This window comes from Prionailurus viverrinus, chromosome A1 (genome assembly GCF_022837055.1).
Source record: "Prionailurus viverrinus isolate Anna chromosome A1, UM_Priviv_1.0, whole genome shotgun sequence".
Lineage (NCBI taxonomy): Eukaryota > Metazoa > Chordata > Mammalia > Carnivora > Felidae > Prionailurus > Prionailurus viverrinus.
Window position 1 is genome coordinate 202,581,978 of NC_062561.1, and position 19,241 is coordinate 202,601,218.

At 44.7% G+C, this 19,241-nt stretch overlaps 1 protein-coding gene and 1 long non-coding RNA gene across 2 annotated transcripts; one reads left to right on the forward strand and one right to left on the reverse strand.

Moving 5' to 3' along the window:
* Positions 1-3,208: 3,208 nt before the first annotated feature.
* LOC125170330 (uncharacterized) lies at positions 3,209-5,437 on the forward strand. Its single transcript, XR_007153979.1, has 3 exons — positions 3,209-3,310; positions 4,111-4,219; positions 4,950-5,437. It is a non-coding gene; the product is annotated as an uncharacterized LOC125170330 (long non-coding RNA).
* ISL1 (ISL LIM homeobox 1) lies at positions 4,214-14,857 on the reverse strand. The gene is made up of 6 exons (XM_047866867.1): positions 14,727-14,857; positions 13,676-13,865; positions 10,638-10,897; positions 8,523-8,809; positions 7,170-7,337; positions 4,214-5,096 (listed from the first exon to the last, which is right to left on the reverse strand). Exons 1-6 carry the CDS (start codon positions 14,752-14,754, stop codon positions 4,980-4,982), a joined length of 1,050 nt encoding a protein of 349 aa, XP_047722823.1. The 5' UTR covers positions 14,755-14,857; the 3' UTR covers positions 4,214-4,979.
* Between the last annotated feature and the right edge of the window lie 4,384 nt (positions 14,858-19,241).

Here is a 19,241-nt window from a genome sequence, read left to right on the forward strand (position 1 = left end):
AGAGTTGAAAAATAAATTTTAAAAAATAAAAAGGGTCAACCAGTCTTAAGTGCGGCTCTGGGGAGAGACTGGCTTCCCCAAGGCACAGAAACTGGCTTCTCTGAGCCAACAGCGTAAGCGCCATAAAAATTAAAGGATGTGATAGTAACAACGCTCACAGCAAACACTCGCAGCGTTCCCTCCCGCCCCTCCCCCTCCTACGCTCTCTGTGAACCAACTTCTCTGTCTACACTTCAGAAGTCTCCGGGAGGTGTGGAGAGATCCTCCATCATGACTTGGGACATTGTAAGCTGTGAAGTTTATGTTTGTGGCGCCTGGGCTCAAACAGCCATTCAGTGGCTTGCTCAGTTATCAAGAAAACAACAATCAGAAAAGATCAGTAAACAGAATCAGCTGCCAGCGCCCTGAATTAACTACTTGCATTTCAGTTTAAAAACATTAACCCACACTGTACAAGTTAATTATTTTTATTTCAAATAGTTAGCAAGAATTCAAGATTTGGGGCCAGTTTTGAAGTAACATTTTTAAAATAAAGGTACACACAGAAAATCCTTTCCCCTTTTCTCCCTGAACCTCCAAAGAAAATTTGACTTGCCTTGTTGTGACTAATCTTTAATTGTTGATTAGCAGAAAGGAAGTAAATAGAACAGAAATCAAGCATAATTTGGATTATAAATTTCTTACAAAAATTGACTAAACTTTACAAGTAAGAAAATAAGTAGTTCTGCTTAGTTTACTTGTAGTAGGGGTGGGATTAAAAACCCAAATTGGTTGAATTCCATCCACACATAGCTCTTCTCGTGGTTTAGACAAAATTTTAACTTTTTTTCTCATTTTTTTTAAGAAAATGGAAAAGACTAAGTAAATCCACATGGGGCTTACAAGAGATATATCAATGAAAACGATCTTATGGCTTAAAAGTTCAAGGTGCTAGGGAAATGCCAACTACTTCTAGGTACCTTAAAAGCACATTGTCTTTTGGCTACTAGTCAAAAGAATAAGATAGACCAAAAAAAGAGGTCAATGCAATGAGTCTAACAAGCTGGTTAGGATGAATAGCAGCAGAGCATCACAGAGTCATATATTTAATCTGGAATTCCAAAAAAAAAAAAAAAAAACCCTTGTGAATTGGTAAGTGGGTACACACACCCACGAAGAATGTCAAATAACCAGAAATGTTATTTCAACGAAGAAAAAAAGTCTCTTCAAATATGGTTTTGACTTAGAAAAGAACTTTTTGAATGGTAAGGAAAGCCAGGTCCATTTAATGAAAGGGAAAGAGAGACAGTAAACTCAAATAGAAGATGTTATTGCTCTGAAACAATGGGGGGGGGGGAATCCTCTCTGAGTATAGATGTTGATGTGGATTCCCTGATTTAAGGAGAGCATCCTGGATGTTTTTAGTTGCATTAGGTTTTAGCTTGCAGAAGCTGGAGGAAATGAGTCATAATATCCAGAAGGAAGAATTCAGAGTAATAAGGGGAGGGAGGATCAAAGATAATAGCAAACAGGAGGAATTTCATTAGAAGAGCACAGCTCAAAGCTAGGTCTCCAGAGGTGTACAGGGAAAAGGAGAGTATGTGAGAGAGATGGTTTGCAAACAAGGAGACATTTCAGCTACACATTTTAGAGCACATGCTGAGGAGTCTAGAAGGGAACACACCTTTCATATGAATAATACAAGAACTAGAATGCAATCGACCCATCAATCCATTCTCAGCCATCAGGCAACAAATATCTTGAATCTAGCAAGTGAAACCAAATTGTTCATCACTCCCCTCCCAAATTACTGTACTTAAATTCAAGCTGTGGACCTCAGAATAGTCTGATATATATACATGTAAAACATCACCTCCTTCACCACCTCCCACCCCTAATCTTGGGAATAAATGTCAGGATGAGAAAGCATCACAAAGATGTGTGCCTCATTTAAGTCCCTCCATTGCATTCAAACCCTAAATAAAGTTTGTGGGTTTTTTCCCCCCATCTAACCTCTACAGAGTCCACCAGAGGCTATGGCTGGAAAAAGGAATTTAATGGTCTCCAAACGAGGGCTTGGGAGATGAGTAACTGTGCAGACACCAATATTCAGGTTGGACCTACTTATCTTTGCACTTGTTATTTAGAATTCCCAAATATGATGGGGAGGAAAAAGGAAAACTGAAAAGGCAGGCACATAGAAAGGATGATCGGGAAGGTAAAAGAGTCAAGTCTGATGCCAGAGATTAGAGAGAGATAAGAGAGAGACAGAGAGACAGAGAGACAGAGAGACAGAGAGAGAGAGAGAGAGAGAGAGAGAGAGAGGGATCTTTTCAGGAGAAGATCTGTGTGAGATAAGACATAACTCCTGTTTTTCTCAACAGAAGACCACAAGCCATTATTACCGCCGGCCAAATTATTACCCCTCTGTGAAGAATTAGACACAACAATCAAAGTAATCAACGGGCATGTCTAATGCACTGTAACATTTTCAATGCAAAGTTTGTTTTCTCTCTGCCCCCACGTTAGAGCCTGTAATTAACCCGTTATGTAGAACGATGCCAAACAAAAGCCTAATTGAGGCTCGTTTCCCGACTTGCGGCAGGTTTGGAGAGGGTGAAAGCGACGTGAGAGCCCGGGAGCCGCGGGGCTCACCCGGCCTCCAGCCGGGCCTCCGAGCTGCTCCCGGTCAGGGGTCCGAAGGGGCACGCGCCACAAGACACACGATTAGGGTATGTTAGCTCTCGTATTTATTAAGAATTGTCAGATATTTAAAACGCCATGACACTCGCGCATACAAACGCATCCATTTTCTAAAGAGTCCAAGTATCATCCTGGGGTGGAGGACGGAAGGGGGACAGGGTGGAGCCCCAAATCCCAGCTCGACACCCGCAATCGAAGAAGCACAAGGAAGCCTGATTTCGGGCAGGGCCCTTTATCTATCCCTGGGTTCTGGCTCCCACACGGGAACCCCCGCTAAATGCCCGGGGCCGGGGAGGCGGGGAGCGTGGGAGCGCTCGTGCCCGTGGCTCCGAGCGCTGCGAGGGCCTGCACAGCACGCGCCGCGGCCCCAGCCCGCAGAAGGCGGTTCCCCGACGGAGCCTCGGCCGCGGTTCTCGGCACCGGCCAGACAGCCTTCCGAGGGTTGGGGAGTTGGGAGTTGGGGGAGAAAGGGGAAGGGGGAGGGGAGGAGGAAACAAGTCGGGGGTGGGGAAGAGAGACCAGAAAAGACGTAAACTGACTGCTCTGGGAATTGCTGAGAAAACTCTCTCGGCCTGCTCTTCCTGCGCAAAGAAAGCAGCATTTCTCAATCGGCTGACAGCCGCCACCGGTAAATAATGGTCATACCTCACTGACCAGGCAGAAAGGCTCTCTTTTAGCAAGAGCTTATACTTGAAATATGGGTCATTTCAACAATCCTAAGCAGGAGACTTCGGTATAAAGCACTTACTCCAAGAAAATAAAATAGAGACTCAGAATCAAAACGCATTTCAAGCAGGACCTTCTTCCTATTTGGGGTGGGGTGGGGTGGAGTGGGGTGGAGTGGGTCGGGCAAGAAAGGGGAGGAGAGGTGGGGGGTAGAACGGAGGACAGCATCTCATTTTCAAAAAAGCAGTTAGTAACATTATCACAGCTGAGAACTAAAGGCTTCCAACCAGTTTTGATTCAACTATTAAAATGCAAACTGGCAAGTTCGACCTTAACTATTTGCAATAAAACATCACACCTATTGTATGTCAGTCTACCCCGTTCACATGCAGTCCTTAATTGCAGACATTTTAATGGCTTACTTGTAAACATATAAAAGAGGGACCCTGGATCATTGCATTTATTTATTTATCTATGCCAAACGTTTATTAGTGAAATAGTCCTGAAGATATAATTCTACATATGGCGCTTTGATTTCACATAATATTTAAGAAAAAAGACAAAACACATAGAATTAGACATATAATTCAAAGACCACGGTATAACCTTTATCTTTTTTTTTTACTTCAGCAAACAAAAAATGTCAAATGACATGAAAAGTGGCAAGTCTTTCGACAATAAATAATAAATTACTTTATAATTTTTGCAATGCAAGAGCAAACAAAAAAAAAGTTTCCTTTTTTTTTTCCTCTTTATTTCCAGAGAGAGAGAAAACAGTCATTTTAACCAATAACTATACACATCTTTGGGGGAAAAGTTCTTGGACAGACACAGTCAAACACAATCCCGAGACGCTTGTGGCAAAATAGAGGTAACCTTGTTGCAATGCTTTATAAGTTGGTTTTTAAATTTGAATTCAAAAACCTTTAAAGTCGCTTCTGACTTCTTGATAGAGGATGGATCTCAAAAAAAAAAAAAAAGCAAAGAAGAAGAAGAAGAAGTAGAAGAAGAAGAAGAAGAAGGGGGGAGGGGCAAAAGTAAAAAAGAAACCAGCTACTGGACATGCTAAGAGACCCAGGATTTCAATTAACCCCTTGTTAAAGTCAACGAAAAACATCGCAAACCAACGCAGCTCCACCTTCCTGAAAGGACTTTCAGCCAAAGAGGCCAGTTTTCTCTTCCTGCTCACTTGCCGGAGCTCCTGTTTGGCAAGGCAATGACCAATATAGAAACAGCACCATTCAGAATAGGATGGACTAGAAAATCTGTATTTCTGCTTTTCTCTAGCTGTGCAGTGAAATGAAAATGCTTTTTTTGAGATCCTTGAATATAAATCCTCTACGTTTTAAAAACGTCTTTTTTTTTTTCAGTACTCCTAAGGTCATTGGATAGCGTATGTTGGGTTTGGGTTTTGTTTGTTGTTTAATTCTAGTAAAATCCCATGATTGTCTTCACAGTGTTGCTACCATATCACCTTGTCATTAAAACAGACTTCGTGCATTTCATGGAGCATTCATTTCTCGATTCAGTTTTCATTGACTGGGTCGTTAAATACTTTTGTTTCGGAGTTCAACATTATACTTTCCCACTTTCTCCAACAGGGAAAAAAAATACATCTGAATGAATGTTCCTCATGCCTCAATAGGACTGGCTACCATGCTGTTAGGTGTATCTGGGAGCTGAGAGGACATCGACGCCACTTCACTGCCAGTGGAATTAGAGCCCGGTCCTCCTTCTGAAAAATTCACCTGCACAGAAGGTTGAGAAATGAATAAAGGAGGCTGCGACTGTATTCCTAAAAGGATTATAAGCTTGTCCTATGTGTCTATGCATGGACAAGTGTTTGTGTGTATAGATGGATACGTAGATAAAGATATCCACAGAGATCATTGAGTTTCAACAGGCTTAAAGAAAGCCCTCAAAGAAAAGAACTTGAGAAGAAAACCTCTCGCTTTCCCATCTTTCAAGAGATCTCTGTTTTAACTGAAACTGAATTCCCAACATTATGTTGCATTAAATTATTTAAGAACAAATGTGTTTCCCACTGTAAAATGGCATCTCAACTCTACCATGCATGCTCGAAATAAAATTATCCTGCTGGCTACATGTTGCCCTGGGAGCAGGCGACTTCGCAGTCTCTAGGCATCAAAGCCTCTCTTCTTGAGTTGGAAAATCCATAACACACGCTCAGATCGCTCAGATCGTGTGACAGGAGATTCAGAGGAGGCTCCACAGAACAATGATTAACTCCTCAGAGGGTTCACAGCGTGGGCTTTCTTCCTTGTTGCTGGTCCTGATGCCTTCTGGCCTTTCTCTCTTTCTCTTTCTCTCTCTCTCTTTAAATCAGGCTCTTCCTTCCAAGAGGAGCCCCATATATTATAACGTCATCGCATTATAAATATCTGCCTCCTTCTTTTAAACCGAAAGTATTGTGTTGCTGTTGGAAACCTCCTTCTCCACTCTGTCCCCAACCCTCCGCCCTCCTGTCTTGGCTTCCCTCCCACTGCTCTCATCTAACACTAAAGTTTTAGAAGGTACAAACACTTCGCTGCCCTGAACCCTCCTCTTACCTGCCTTCTATGACCCGGGTTTTGCTTAAATAACACATAAGATTAACCTCACTTTAAAATAAGTTCTTTTTCCTAATTCCAGAGTCTACCTTCCTTTCTATCCTATTAAACTTTCCCATGGTGAGGTTAAGGGGCTTCTCCAATTTATCTAGCTTCTAGCCTGGCCCACTTACAAATGTAAAGCTGGGCCAAGTCCTTGTAACCACTGCCTCTGGTCTCTTACCTAACTGTTGCCACAGAGAAAGAAAATGCTCTCCAGGTAAATGTGAGGGTGAAAAGCTAACCTCAACTCAAGTTTTATTTTCAAAGAAAGGAACAAAGTTTTTAGAATAGATCTTGTTTTACAGAACAAGATTCTATAGGGCTGTTAACTCTTAAATAAAAAGAAAATTATGTCTATATATGCCATATCACAAAGTACACATATTTAATAATTATTTATCTTGCTCCTCAAGCCTTTTGTAGGCATAAGGTAAGTTAATTTTCCCTTCTCTGGATGTGTAAAACATATTAATGCTAAAACAGGTTTTCATGTGCCGTCTCTCTGATTGGTAGAACTCTTGCTTCTTTTGCTGTACATCCCCCAGAGTATGTGATTGTGTATAACGTCTGAACTCATACACTTAAAATGTTAAAGCAGTCCTACATTTTAGATTAAGATAGTCCTAGAAAGGAATAATAGTAACAAAGTACCAATCATACTCTTAAATAACTGAACTCTTTACTGATATATTTGAAAATTATACCCAGCCAAGTGCCTGCTGCCCATTGATAATAACGTTGATTGTGTCTTACATCAGTTATTATTACAAACAGCTAGATTTAGGTTTTTAAATATGCCATTCTCTAGGAGCTGAGGAGAGAATAAATTTACTATTTGCTGATCAAAATGTCAAGGTGATCTCTAAAGTCCCTTCCAGCTCTAAAAGTCTGAGATGTATGATTGTGCAACCCTGCACGCCTTCCCACACATGTCTAGTTAGTCTGATACCTTGAAGTTACACCTCAAAGAAGGCCTGGCTGATAGGAAATTCAACCTATATGGTCAAGTTATGAACTCACAGAAAAGACTCACAAGAGGTTTGTTTTCCTTGAGTGCGTGCCTCCTCTCCACCAAGCCTCCTTCCTCTCTTCCCGACCCTGGGGCCAGGGAGGCACCCTCCCCACTGAATCCTTCCTCCTGTGACAGTTAAACCAGAATCTTCTTTTTGTCGGGGATTCAGCCTCCTGACTCCAAGAGCTGAGACTTACCAGTTGCTGAAAAGCAGGCTGATCTATGTCACTCTGCAAGGCGAAGTCACTCAGTACTTTCCAAGGCGGCTGGTAACTTTGCACCTCCACTGGGTTTGCCTGTAAGCCACCATCGTGTCTCTCTGGACTGGCAGCCACCATGGGAGTTCCTGTCATCCCCTGGATATTCTGTGAATAGGCCCCCCCCAATCCCAACATGTTAATGACCAAACTCCCTCCCTCCATTGTCTGCACAGGCTAAGCAAATAAACCCTAGCATTATCTTATCTATATAGTGACTATTATTGACTCAGTTAATCTGCTGCATGTATGAATATTAGCCAGAGTCCAGTTTTGTTTTATTGTATTTTGTTTTTCTGCTTCTGTGGGCGGGACTAGTAGGTCTGCTTGGATCTTATTAAACTGAGTTCTATTCTGATTTTCTCCTCTCCTTTCCTTTTACATTCACAGCATATCCCAATTCCCCACATCTGCCTTCACAGGCCATAGCATCACAGAAGCAGAAAGCTGAGGCAAAAGAGGCCTCCTGGCAGCCTCCAGACATGGTGGTTTTCTGGGCAGTTTCAGTTAGTTAGATTTTCAGTTACATTTTCTACAGGCAGTTCTCTTCACAGCGCCAGCCCCCACCCCCAAGGGTTTAGGTCTGGCGGCTATTGTGCTATGACGCACTCACCAACCTGAAAAGTGCCCCAGACCAGGCTTGGCTGGCCTGCCAAGTTTAATGACAGCAGGGGTTTTATGGCATTTAAAAATAGGGCTGAAGCGGTAAAAAGAAAAAAAAAAAGTTCTTTAGTTTAACTCAGTCAGGAAGCCTGTAGAGTGGGTGCTGGCATGGGCCTGGGATGACAGTAGATAATAATATCTCTGGAAGACCGGGCTAGACCTAGAGCAGAGGGTGTCCTGTTTTCACAGGTCACCTTGGGGGACCTCACTGACCTGAGGGCGCTGGGGGCACACCAGGAGGGTTGCCTGGGTGACCTACCCATCAAACCTCTGAATTAGATAGGGAACCAAGGAATTGTCCCTCTCTCCGGTGCCTGGGGAACTGACAACCTGAAAGCTGGTAAAATGGAGCCAGGCCTTGCTGCCGCCTGCCCATGAAGGGGTGACCACATCCTTCTGGTTCCAGCCTAGGGGTGTGGTTGAAGGGCACCCCACTGGGCAGGTGGCCGGCGGCTATTTCTCCCCTGGGCACAGGTGGAGGTAAGGGGCTGCTGGCTCCTGCCCTGCAGCAGGATGGAACCCACGTGCAGGCCAACCTGGGTAGCTGCCAAGCACCTCACACTCTTGCTCTGCCCCTGACCCTCCTCCCCACCCCCCGCAAGTCCCCTACCCGGCTCCAGGGCCACTCACAGTTTTGTCATTGGGCTGCTGCTGCTGGAGCTGCTTCATCATGATGCTCCGCTTCTTGTCCTTGCACCGCTTGTTTTGAAACCAGACCCGGATCACGCGGGGACTGAGGCCTGTCATCTCCACCAGTTGCTCCTTCATGAGCGCGTCTGGCCGGGGGTTGGCGGCATAGCAGGTCCGCAAGGTGTGCAGCTGCTTCTCGTTCAGCACAGTCCGAACGCGGGTGGTCTTCTCGGGCTGCTTGTGCACATGGGGCCGCAGGGCCGGCTGCCGGGCAGAGATGGGCTCGGCTGTGAGGCAAGGGGCACTGAGGTGAGTGCGGGCCAGGCCGGGCTGCTCACCCTCCCGGGCCCCTGCCGCAGGGACAATGGCTTGCTTTGCAGCCTCCACAGACAAAGCAGGGGAGGCAGAGGTAGGGACCACGGAAGCAAAAGGGAGAATGAAATCTGACTTTCTAGTCTGAGAGGTCAATGCTGACTAGTTTAGGCCCAGAACACAGCCTCTACCCTTGCTCTGGTCAACATAGCCTCAGAAAAGGGGTGGCCGTCTCAGGGGTAGCATCTTTCAGCATTGTTTCTCTTTCCTCCAGGCCTTTCTTCATACCCAGACTGGGCCCAGGTTACTGCAGAAACCCCACTTCTAGACTCTTGGGCAAAGGCCACAGAAGGTGCTAGGAAAGGAAATGCAGCATACCCCAGCATCAGCCAGAGACACTACACCAGCCAAGAGGTCTCTAATGCAAAGGCCGAAGAGAAGTCTGCCAGAAAGCCTTGAACTTCAGTCCAGAGGGGGCAATCGTGTCAAGGGGCTAAAGAAATTCAGTATTTCGACCATAACTCCAGTCCTTAATCTTTCCTACTACTAAATCTACCTGGCCGTTCCTGAGATGGGCTGACTCCACGCAAAGGAAAACCGAAACTGTAGAGCTGCAGATAAATGACAGCTGGGAAGTGTTCTGTCTCCTGACTTCCTCCCAGTATTTCTGCCTCTCCTCTGTCTCCCCACAAGCACAGCACAGGTTGCACAGGACAGAAATCACCATTCTGGCTTTGCCCATGTGCAAACTAGTCACATATCCCCCTAGAAGAGAAGTCTTGGAGCCTCTGAAAAAGCAGAGTGGGAAGACCGGGTTTCCTCAACATCAGTGTTTAGTGAGAATTGATACTTTAAAAATGCGCCAGGTAGATCTACTCATGAGGGGAAGAAAGGTTGGGAAACGTCATCTGCCTTCTTAGGGAAGGCCTCGTCCTGGCCAACCTTGCTTTACTTCAACTCTCCTTCTTGGGGAAGGGCTTTCTGAAATGTATGGCACAAATCCTGCACCTTCCAGGACCCCTAGGGTCAGGTCAAAACCTACTGGGTCAATTTAGTGTTACAGCGACAAGCCTGAAGATGAAATCCTCACCAAATCACATAGAATGAGTGGTTTAAAGAGGCAGGCTCCTTTTAAAAGTCAATTACTCCGGGTTAGCTTGTTGACAGTTTTAAATCACAGCTCTGTGCAATGGCCTGCAGTTATTGGACTGTATCTTTTCACGTCCATTCTTTCACAAAAGTACACACATTTTAAAAACGTTTTAGCGTGTGGGCCAGTTGCAAGGAAAAGGGATTTGAGGGGCTAAATGACTTACGGCTACCTGAGCTTCCTTCATTGGGTTAAAGGAAGAAGCTCCAGGGCCCAGAGCTCCACCCCTTTAATTAGGCAGCGGCAGGAAGAATACCTGGCGGAGAGCTGAAGCCCATTTTCAGTAAGCCGCGGTTTGGAGGCCAAGGTGAACTGGAAGTACTGTTTGGACGTGTGTGTACATGTGAGCGCAAGTGGTGTACATTTATGTGTACCCATATATAGACACACAGCCGCGTAGGTGTGCTGGACGGGGCGGGGGGGGGGTGCGGTGAGCCAGGGGACACAGTGAAAGCACTGAACCTTGCGCAAAAGAGCAAAGCGCTGTGCAAACTGCTCCCAGAACACTTCCTTAAACTGCCTGCCGCTGCGCAGCCACTGCCCTGTGGCTGCCAGGGTCGCTGAGGTCGGTAGCCGCCGCGCTGGCTGGGGGTGGCGCTGGCCTAGCCCAGAACCAGCCTCCCCTCGCCGGCCTCCCTCCGGGCAAGGAGTACCTGCCATTTGCAGCGGCCGCGCCGGGTGCAGAGGGCTGAGCGGATCACCGGCGCCCAGGCTGGCCCTCTCCACCACGTCGTGGTCTGCACGGCAGAAGAGCCCGTCCTCCCGAAGCGCGAACTCATCCCCAGGGATGAGCTGACGGCTGCAAGCCACGCAGCGGAAACACTCGATGTGGTACACCTTGGAGCGGGCGCGCATCACGAAGTCGTTCTTGCTGAAGCCAATGCTGCACTTGGCGCATTTGATCCCGTACAACCTGCGCGGGGGGCCGGCGGAGGCGAGGAGAGAAACACAGAGAGAGGGATCACTTCAAGCCGGCATGGCCCGGGCCCAAGACTGCAGATGACCCCAGCCACAACGCCCTGCGTCACGGAAGTCAGCATCCGCCGACTAGCTGAGAATGGGAGGACAGAAATGGTTTTCTCTCTTCTTCTCCCTTTCTTTTACCCCCCTTTCCTTTCCTATGAACCTCCATGTCTCTGTCCGTCCGTACCTACTAGCTCAGAACAGCCGCAAAATAAAAATGTTTGATGTGTTTGAAACCTGGGCCTCTGTTCCAGCCATCAGTCCCAGGGTAACCCTTATAGCTCTTGGCAGAAAAGAGTCCGGGTGACTCTAGTAGCCACTGGCCCTACACTTTCGCCTTCCTATCCCCCAATTTCTGCTGCTAGAAATGCCTCCAAAACTGCTACAAAAAGTCCTTCCAAGATAATAAGAGGCTAGGGGATGAGATTATCAGCGCACTCGGTCTGTAAATATGCACAAATGCACAAGCAGAGTAGCAAAATGAAACCTCTGAGGGTTTCCAGATCCCCTTCTGCACAATAACCACGTTGCAGTTTTTCCCTAAGGATTTTTCCTCCCGCAACAATGTTAACACAAAGTTTTCCTCTCCATTCTTTCTTTTATTATCTTTGAAATTTGCTCCTGCTCCCTCAATCTTTCTCAAGTTGTTGAAGCATCTACTTCTATTTCAGTTTGCTTGAGAACCATGACCAGCGAGAAAAATGAAAAGACCCACTTCTAAGGTCTTCCTCGCTGATCTTACCCTACAAGGGACAATCCTTGTAGGTTCCACCTAGGGGGCACTGCCCTGGCCCCCTCTCCAGCTCAGTAAAAACAGAAGTGGGAACATTTCTACAAACAGAATGGACCAGAGGAAAAGATCCATACAAAGAAGGGGGAGGGCACCTCACTCCCCCCTCCAGGAGACAAACCTAAATAGTCCCCCTGTTCTGCTTTTAAAAGGACAGGAGTTCAAAGGGACAGGGACACACACACACACACACACACACACACACACTCACATAACTGAGAGAGAGAGAGAGAGAGAGAGAGAGAGAGAGAGAGAAGGGAGAGGGAGAGGGGGAGAGAAGGGGAAAAGGTAAAAGCGATTGGCTCCTTTTATAAATGTGTATGCAGAATTAGATACAGGAAGGTCTGTATGCAGTTGAGCAAAACCCTATCTCCATAGGAGGAAAGATAGTCCTAGAGGTGCAAAGTGAGCTCTCCCTCTCCAGAATCTTAAGCTCACACACTAGTCAAGTAAACAATGAAAACGGCTCATTTGTCAGAGGTTAGAAGGTAGATTCAAAAGTTTTTCCTCCCTCCGCCTACTCGATGTGAGATCTTCCATTTCATAGGATGAGGACTTTACCTTGCCTGTGACCAAACAATTTGGAAAATCCCTCCCCCTTCCTCTAGTTCCCCACATCCCCTATTTCCTCCTGCTCTCTCCCTGCAAAGTATTAATAACCCCCCAACTGCTCAGTTTTACCTATCAAGATTATACTATTTCATGATTTTGCAATAAGAAAAAGCGTTGCACACTACGTGGACAGGGAAAAATTGTGACTGCATACTTAAATCTTGACTAAACTTTAATATAAGTTCTCGGCTCCAGAAATTCTGTAACTTACAAAAGCTAATTACTTGTTAATAGACACTGGAGAGTTTTTTTAAAAAAATATATACATAATACTTTGATATTATTTAACATAATAGTGAAGATGTTATCTCTTCCGTTTGTTATTAAAACAATAAAATTTTCTTTAGGAATTCTACTTGCTTCCTAAGGCAGAAAATGAAATTTCTGACATATATATACACAGGTTAGAGAAAATTTGAGATTTGTGAACATGAAGTTAAGGCACAAAATAAACTGAAAGCGAGAGAGAAAAAAAAGGAAAACTCAGAAAGTTCCCAATGTGGTGTTAGTCTTGTCAGTATGGGCAATTCGCTCATTTTATCAGTTACCAGATTTTAATGTGAGAAAGGAAGCTGTTCAATTATCTAAATATACCAATTGTTCGTAGACAGATGATGAGCAATTTGATCTGCTCTGTCTAATTCATCAGCTCAGATAAGATAAGAAAGAAAAGATAGTCAGATGTCACCAAAGGGTTAATATTTAAAAAGATTAAATATCCGGTCTTTTTGCAGGGAATATTTGGGTTGGTTTTGAAATTTTCCAAGAAGGGACTCTTGCCCTAAGAGTGAAAGGGGCAATATTTCTATCTGCACTTTCAAAGTGCACTTCTAAACATCCTTAGTTCAAACTTTTATTTTGCGTATTGCATTGACATTTCCACAGAATTTGTAAGTTACTAAAATACTGAACTATAAAAAATAAACGAATAGGGAAAAACACCGCATGATACAATAAAAACCAACCTTTTAAAAAAGAGAATTTAGAAACCCGAAGTTATCCATCTTTAAATTTCTGTTTGTTTGTTTTGGAAGGGGGAGGGTGAAAGAAGAACACAATTTGACCATCACAAATTCCAAGAGCCATTAAACCAGCTTCACTACCGCAACTTATAAAAACCAATACTGAGTTGTGGGGTCCCCCCCCCAAACAGTGAAAGAAACAGAATAGTGCAATTTATGTAACACATTTAAAGGGTAACTTTTCCACACCGGCTCCCACTAAGGCAAACTTCGCAAAAAGACAAAGCCACGTCCAATAATAAAAAAGGAGTAGAGAGAGACAGGGAAATCTCACAAAATTAAGGAAGCAATATAAATGGCGTACCTGATATAATCCCTTTTACAGTAGGTTTTCCCATCTCTAACAAAGCAGGTACAGCTCTCGTCCAAATACTGATTACACTCTGCACATTTCAAACATGCCGCATGCCATTCCAAATCCGGAGAAACCCTCAGAATATACTGATCGTGAATTTGATTGCCGCAACCAACACATAGGGAAATCAGACGTTTTTCTGAAATGAAAATAAATACATGATTGACTAACCGTTTACTTCCTACAGAGATAAACACACTTTTAGTGTCGTTCTCTTATAGGGCGTACTCTGGGAGTTTCCCCCCCCCCCCCTTTCTTTCTTCTTCTTCTTCTCCTTTTTTTTTTCTTTTCAAGAGTATTGCACTTTGGGATGGTAATTGAAGTGTGCCATCAAAACCTTGACTCATTTTAAAAAAGGAGGTGGAATATATGTAAAATGCAGATTTGAATAGTCTACATTTGTAAGCCTAGCACGCAATCAAACCCGTTCATTTTGTATTTCTTTTTCCTCCCTCCTCCCTCTCTGCCATAATCATCGGGAAAGATTATGGATAAGTCAAGTTAAAGAAAAGGTTTTGACTAGAAGCGTTAAGTGAACGCTTATATTTTTCGTGAAGCACGCTCTTAAATAGCACATAGGACTGGATATTGTTAGCAAGAGCAGGCATCAATACAGTTGTCACTCGTTCTCTTTTGCAAGTCTAATGCTAATTCACATCTCCGGGTATTGTATGCACAGGCAGACCTTTGCAACAGAATAACCTTCTCGGGGAGCTCAAGACTCCCGAGGAGGAAACCACCGCTTAGCACCAGAAGGCTAGGGTTTTGGAGGGCATACAGGCGAATTCAGACACAAGGTACGATCAGTCTCCCGAAGATCAGAACCGACAGCAAGCATGCAGGCGTGGCGGCAACAAGGAAAAAAAAAAAAAAAAAAGCCACCTTTTCTCTCTCTCCAGGCAATGACTCCAACTCTGAAGAGCTCTTGGCACCCGTGCCTGAGAGAGACCCGCGCACAAGAACAGCACACCGAGCCCCACAAGGTAAAATAGCCTCTTACTTTTTGGTGGATCGCCCATGTCTCCCATATCTGTAAGAGGGAGTAATGTCCACAGTGAAATGGTGGTTGTACAGTTGGTGAACAGCCCTCAGAGAGGATGCTGGAGCTGTGGCTAAGTGGGAAATAGTGGCCCCTGGGGTTGCCAAGGCTGAGAGAGCCGCTGCCCGGCTGCGCCGCGCCCTCGCGGAGCTGGGAGTCCAGTTTAAGCCGGCGGAGTTGGCGGAGCAGAGGCGCTGCGGCGGCGGCGGACTCGACGCGGCTCGGGCACCTCTCTTCCTTATCTCTTACTCAAACTTCTCTGCTCCAACTCAGCTCCATCGCCATTGGTCTGACGCAGCGCGCGGGGACGTCAGGCGAGCGCCGCGCCCATTGGCTGCGGGGCGCGCGGCGCAGCTGTTCTGATTATCATATTTCAGCCTCGCCGCCGCCGTGCGCCACTGACCGCTCGGCGAGCCCGCGGGAGAGGATTAGGGCTCCCGAGGCAACTTGCTCCGGGCTCAGGCCGCTCTCTCCCCCGAAGCTCGGGCTGCCCGGCTGCTCTGGCTTCTGGCCTGCCTCTCCTTCTCCTGCTCCTCCTCCTGTCCCCCTCCCTCGCTCCTTCCCGGCCGTGCCGCCAGCGCCCTCGCCTCCTGTCGCGCTGCTCCTCCGCCCTGCGCTCCTGGGGTCCCCGCAATCCGGCTGGCAGTGCTGCGCGCGGGGCACTTTTCTGCCGCCGGTGGCGAGTGGCTGGTGGGTAGGTCTTCCTGATGACGAGGTCCTTCCAGAACTCTAGGAAAAGGGGCGTCTTGGAATAGGCCGTTTGGCTCGGTTTCGTCTGGCGCTGTGGCGCGCAGCTCCGGGCCCGGCCCGGCTTTGCTGCTGGGGAGGGTGAGTTCCCGGACCCGCTTGCGCCTGGCGCGCTGGGAGCTGCCTAGTGGGAGAAGAACCGGGAATCGGATGACTAGACACACCGGAATTGTTTTCTACTGCTACCCCAAACCCCGTTAACCACCGACCTCAGATCTCCAAAAAGCTGGGGTGGGAGGAAAAGAGCGCTTGTTGCCTTAGCGGAGAATCAGGTTGGGAGTACGCAGGTAAAAAGCAAGTTGACTCCGCGGACTCCTCTCTCTTCTTCCGACCCTTGAGGTCTATCTACTTTTCCAGTTTAACTCTAGCGTTTGGAAGCGCACTAACCCGAAGTCAAAGAGTGAAATGCTTCCAGTAGTTGGAAGTTTGTAAAGCGGTTATATATATCCTGTCCGGGTCCTCTCCCTGCTGGTCTCCTGCCCTTTGTTTTTAAGCAGACGTGTGCAGTTTTGTTGGTGGTGTTTCGGTAATTATAAGGACAGGTCTCCATGTCTTTAGAGATTAAAAGAAAAATGTGTTAGTCTAAGGGCGTGAATAGGGAGGGATCGAATACTGAAGAGCGGTGAAATACCTATTTCACTTCACCGGGTTTGTTTATCTAATACTTTTCTCTCGGGGAAACAACCTGGAGAGAGAAGAATGTTGGCTCGCCGGTAACCTTTTTCAATAATTTCTGACATGTTCTCATCACCCTTTACAGTCTTCCAAAAGCAAAGTCACAGGAAAGGCCACGAAGAACACCCCCACACCCACAAGTCTCCCAAAGCTTCTAAATAGCGATTCCTTATCTAATGTGACCGCCAGTTTTCTCTTAAAAGGTCCACAAACCCAAACAGTAAAAGGCTTAATTTCAGTGTCTTGCTGCTGGGAGAAAACCCAGTTTGTGAGGAAACTCCTTTCTTTGTACTTTTCGCCAGATTTAACCCTTGATAAGAGCTGTGAGCTCTCAACTGGCCTCCATGGCTTGGTTTGCAGGGTTATGCGTTTCCAGAGCACAGATGGAAGCTAAGATGTTTGAGTTTTCTCCTGACCTAGCTGGGTTTTACCAAGAACACATAATCTGTTTCGTTTTGTTTTCTCTCAAGGAAGAGTTTTAACTGGATCTCATGCCTTCTATTTTTATTTTAAGTTTTAAAGTTATATCAGAGTATGTGTGTGAAATTGAAAGTTGAAATAGACATAGGTTGATAAATTTATCAGGTTTCTGTTTAAAAATCTGTTTTGTTTAAAGTTTCTAATCTCTGGTATTATGTGCATGGAGCCTTTTGTCAGGCCGCTTTTGCAAAACTGATGCTGGTAATCAAAACACCAGCAAGTCTTCCCGATATAAGGGCATGTTTCCCTTATAGATAACCAAGTTGACTCTAGTTTAAAAAAAAAAAAAGAGAGAGAGAGAGAGAGATACCACTATAATGCCAGAAAGTAAATAGGGGATTTTAACCAATCGTATTCCATCATGCTGCCTTTATAACATGGAATTAAACAGCAGAAGCTACCAGAAGCCTGATGACATATTTGAGATCCACAAAGCGCCTTCACTATCCATCCCTCTTCAAACCAGTCACACACACAGTGTGATATTTTAGCTCCCTAAACTAATAACCTATTCCAAAGAATTATTACTGATGATGATAGCAATTCCAAGTCTTGGAGGAAAGCCTTTACAAACGGGAAATTTCATCATAATGATGAAAACACGTTTTCTTTTTTCTTTTTTTTCAGCCCACGCTGTTATTATAAACAAGTATTTTCTTAATAAGTTCCTAAGCTGATAGAGGTAAAAACCTTGCAGAAATTACTCCTTGTTAAAGGGAGAAATTTGAAGAAACCCACTAATAGGTTGTTCCCTGATGGACGTGCTCTCGGGTTCTATGTTTATTGCTAATGTGTTTTCGTTAAAACCGAAGTTAGGGGAGCAGCCATTATTTTTTTCACTTCACTTTAAAGTTCATACATGACCAGTGATCATTCTCCTGTTTCCTTAGCTGATTGCTAACTGTGCATTTAATATATCAAATATATCTGTAAAAAAATATTTGTAATGTTTTTATGGAATATAACAAACTATGATTAGCAATATTTTCCCCCCAGTACTTGATCACAGGAGCGACCTCTTGTGTTCAAAGGGGAGATTAGACCCTCTCCTGACAAAAACGGACTTATTTTGACCTTTGCATATTCTGTTAGGTCAAAAATGTATCTTTCAGAACAGCAGTTGTGTGAATCCCCTGCTGTGAGCTCCTCTACTGATGAGAGAAGCAGCAGCATATTGGTAGTGACAAAGTATAGTCCCAATTACTTCCCCATCACCCCAATATACTTCACAGTGTCTTTGAATATAAAAAATATCCTGAGATTTAGTAAGTTTCTCTTGAGTCTGTGTCATCGGCCGGTGTGCACTTGTATGCACTTTCCATAATACAGCTATTACACATGGGATCTTAAGCCCATGTGTCTGTGTGCTGTTGCTTTCTTTCTGTGGTTTAACATTTAAGCATTCCACATCAAACTTAGTGCCAGATAAAGAGTCCTGAACAAATATGTTCTCAGGCTACTTTTCAAAAATCTAAATAGGTTTTAATTGCAATTGAAAAGTGGCATTACACATTTAGAATGTATTTATTTCCCAAGAAGCTCTGACAGATATAAGTGAATTTTAAGTCAGTTCTTTGGGAAATTATGTACAGAAAGGAGAAAAAAGCTTTTTCCTTTTCCACTAACTAAGATTGGGAAGGAAAGGGATTGTTGATCAGCTTTCTCTGAACTATGGGTTTGTTTGGAAACTTATTCCCAGGAAGGTGAGGCTCTCTTTAGCCCACATCAGAATCAGGTTTGAAAGAGTAAAATAACAATTGGCCAGTTTTTATGAGTAAGGTATTCAGATAGAAAAAAATAAATATATATATAAATGACAGAAGGATTTATCTTTTGTGATATCCAAAAAACCTGCAATTTGAGCGTCAAGATGAAACATGAACACATTTTATTCACCTCAGAAAATAGGTATGGAATGTATGTATACACTCCATTCCCCTTCTCATTTTTACTTTTTCTGTGTAGTCTTAATCATGTAGAATAAGGGTATATAAACCATCAGTATCTTAAATTATATCCAAGGGTCAGATAGAAAAATGTGCATTTAAAGGGAATAATGGTTAACCATTTATATTCCATGCTGGAATTAGGGTGTGGGTGCTTAGAGCCAATTTGACCCTCTTCCAGTTGTTTTAGGTGGTAGTTTACCAAGAATGAAATCAAAAGAATCTGCACTCTAATTTCAGAGGAAAAGGGAAGAGATCTTCTTTCTGTACCATGAGTTTGAAATGATTGTCTCTCTTTCCTTTAATTGTTCCTTAAAAAAAAAAAAACAAGCAATGATAATAATAAAGGCAGTTGTTAACAACAACAAACCTTCAGTTGTGATTCTCATTTTATTGAGGAGGACTCCTGCTGTGAATGTGGTTTTGTTGGTGTCAATTGCTTTATTAACCAGTTGAAACAATCTGGGTGAATGAGCAAGAATCTTCTGCAGGCTGAACTTCCTAGCCTGGGCTTCTGGCTGGGTCAGGTAGCTGTTTATGTCACCAGTGTTCCCGATGTTCGTAGGCGGCAGCGCAGGAGGCAGCGTTCTTGTGCGGTCTGCTGCTCGATTCCCAGCCTGGATAGAAT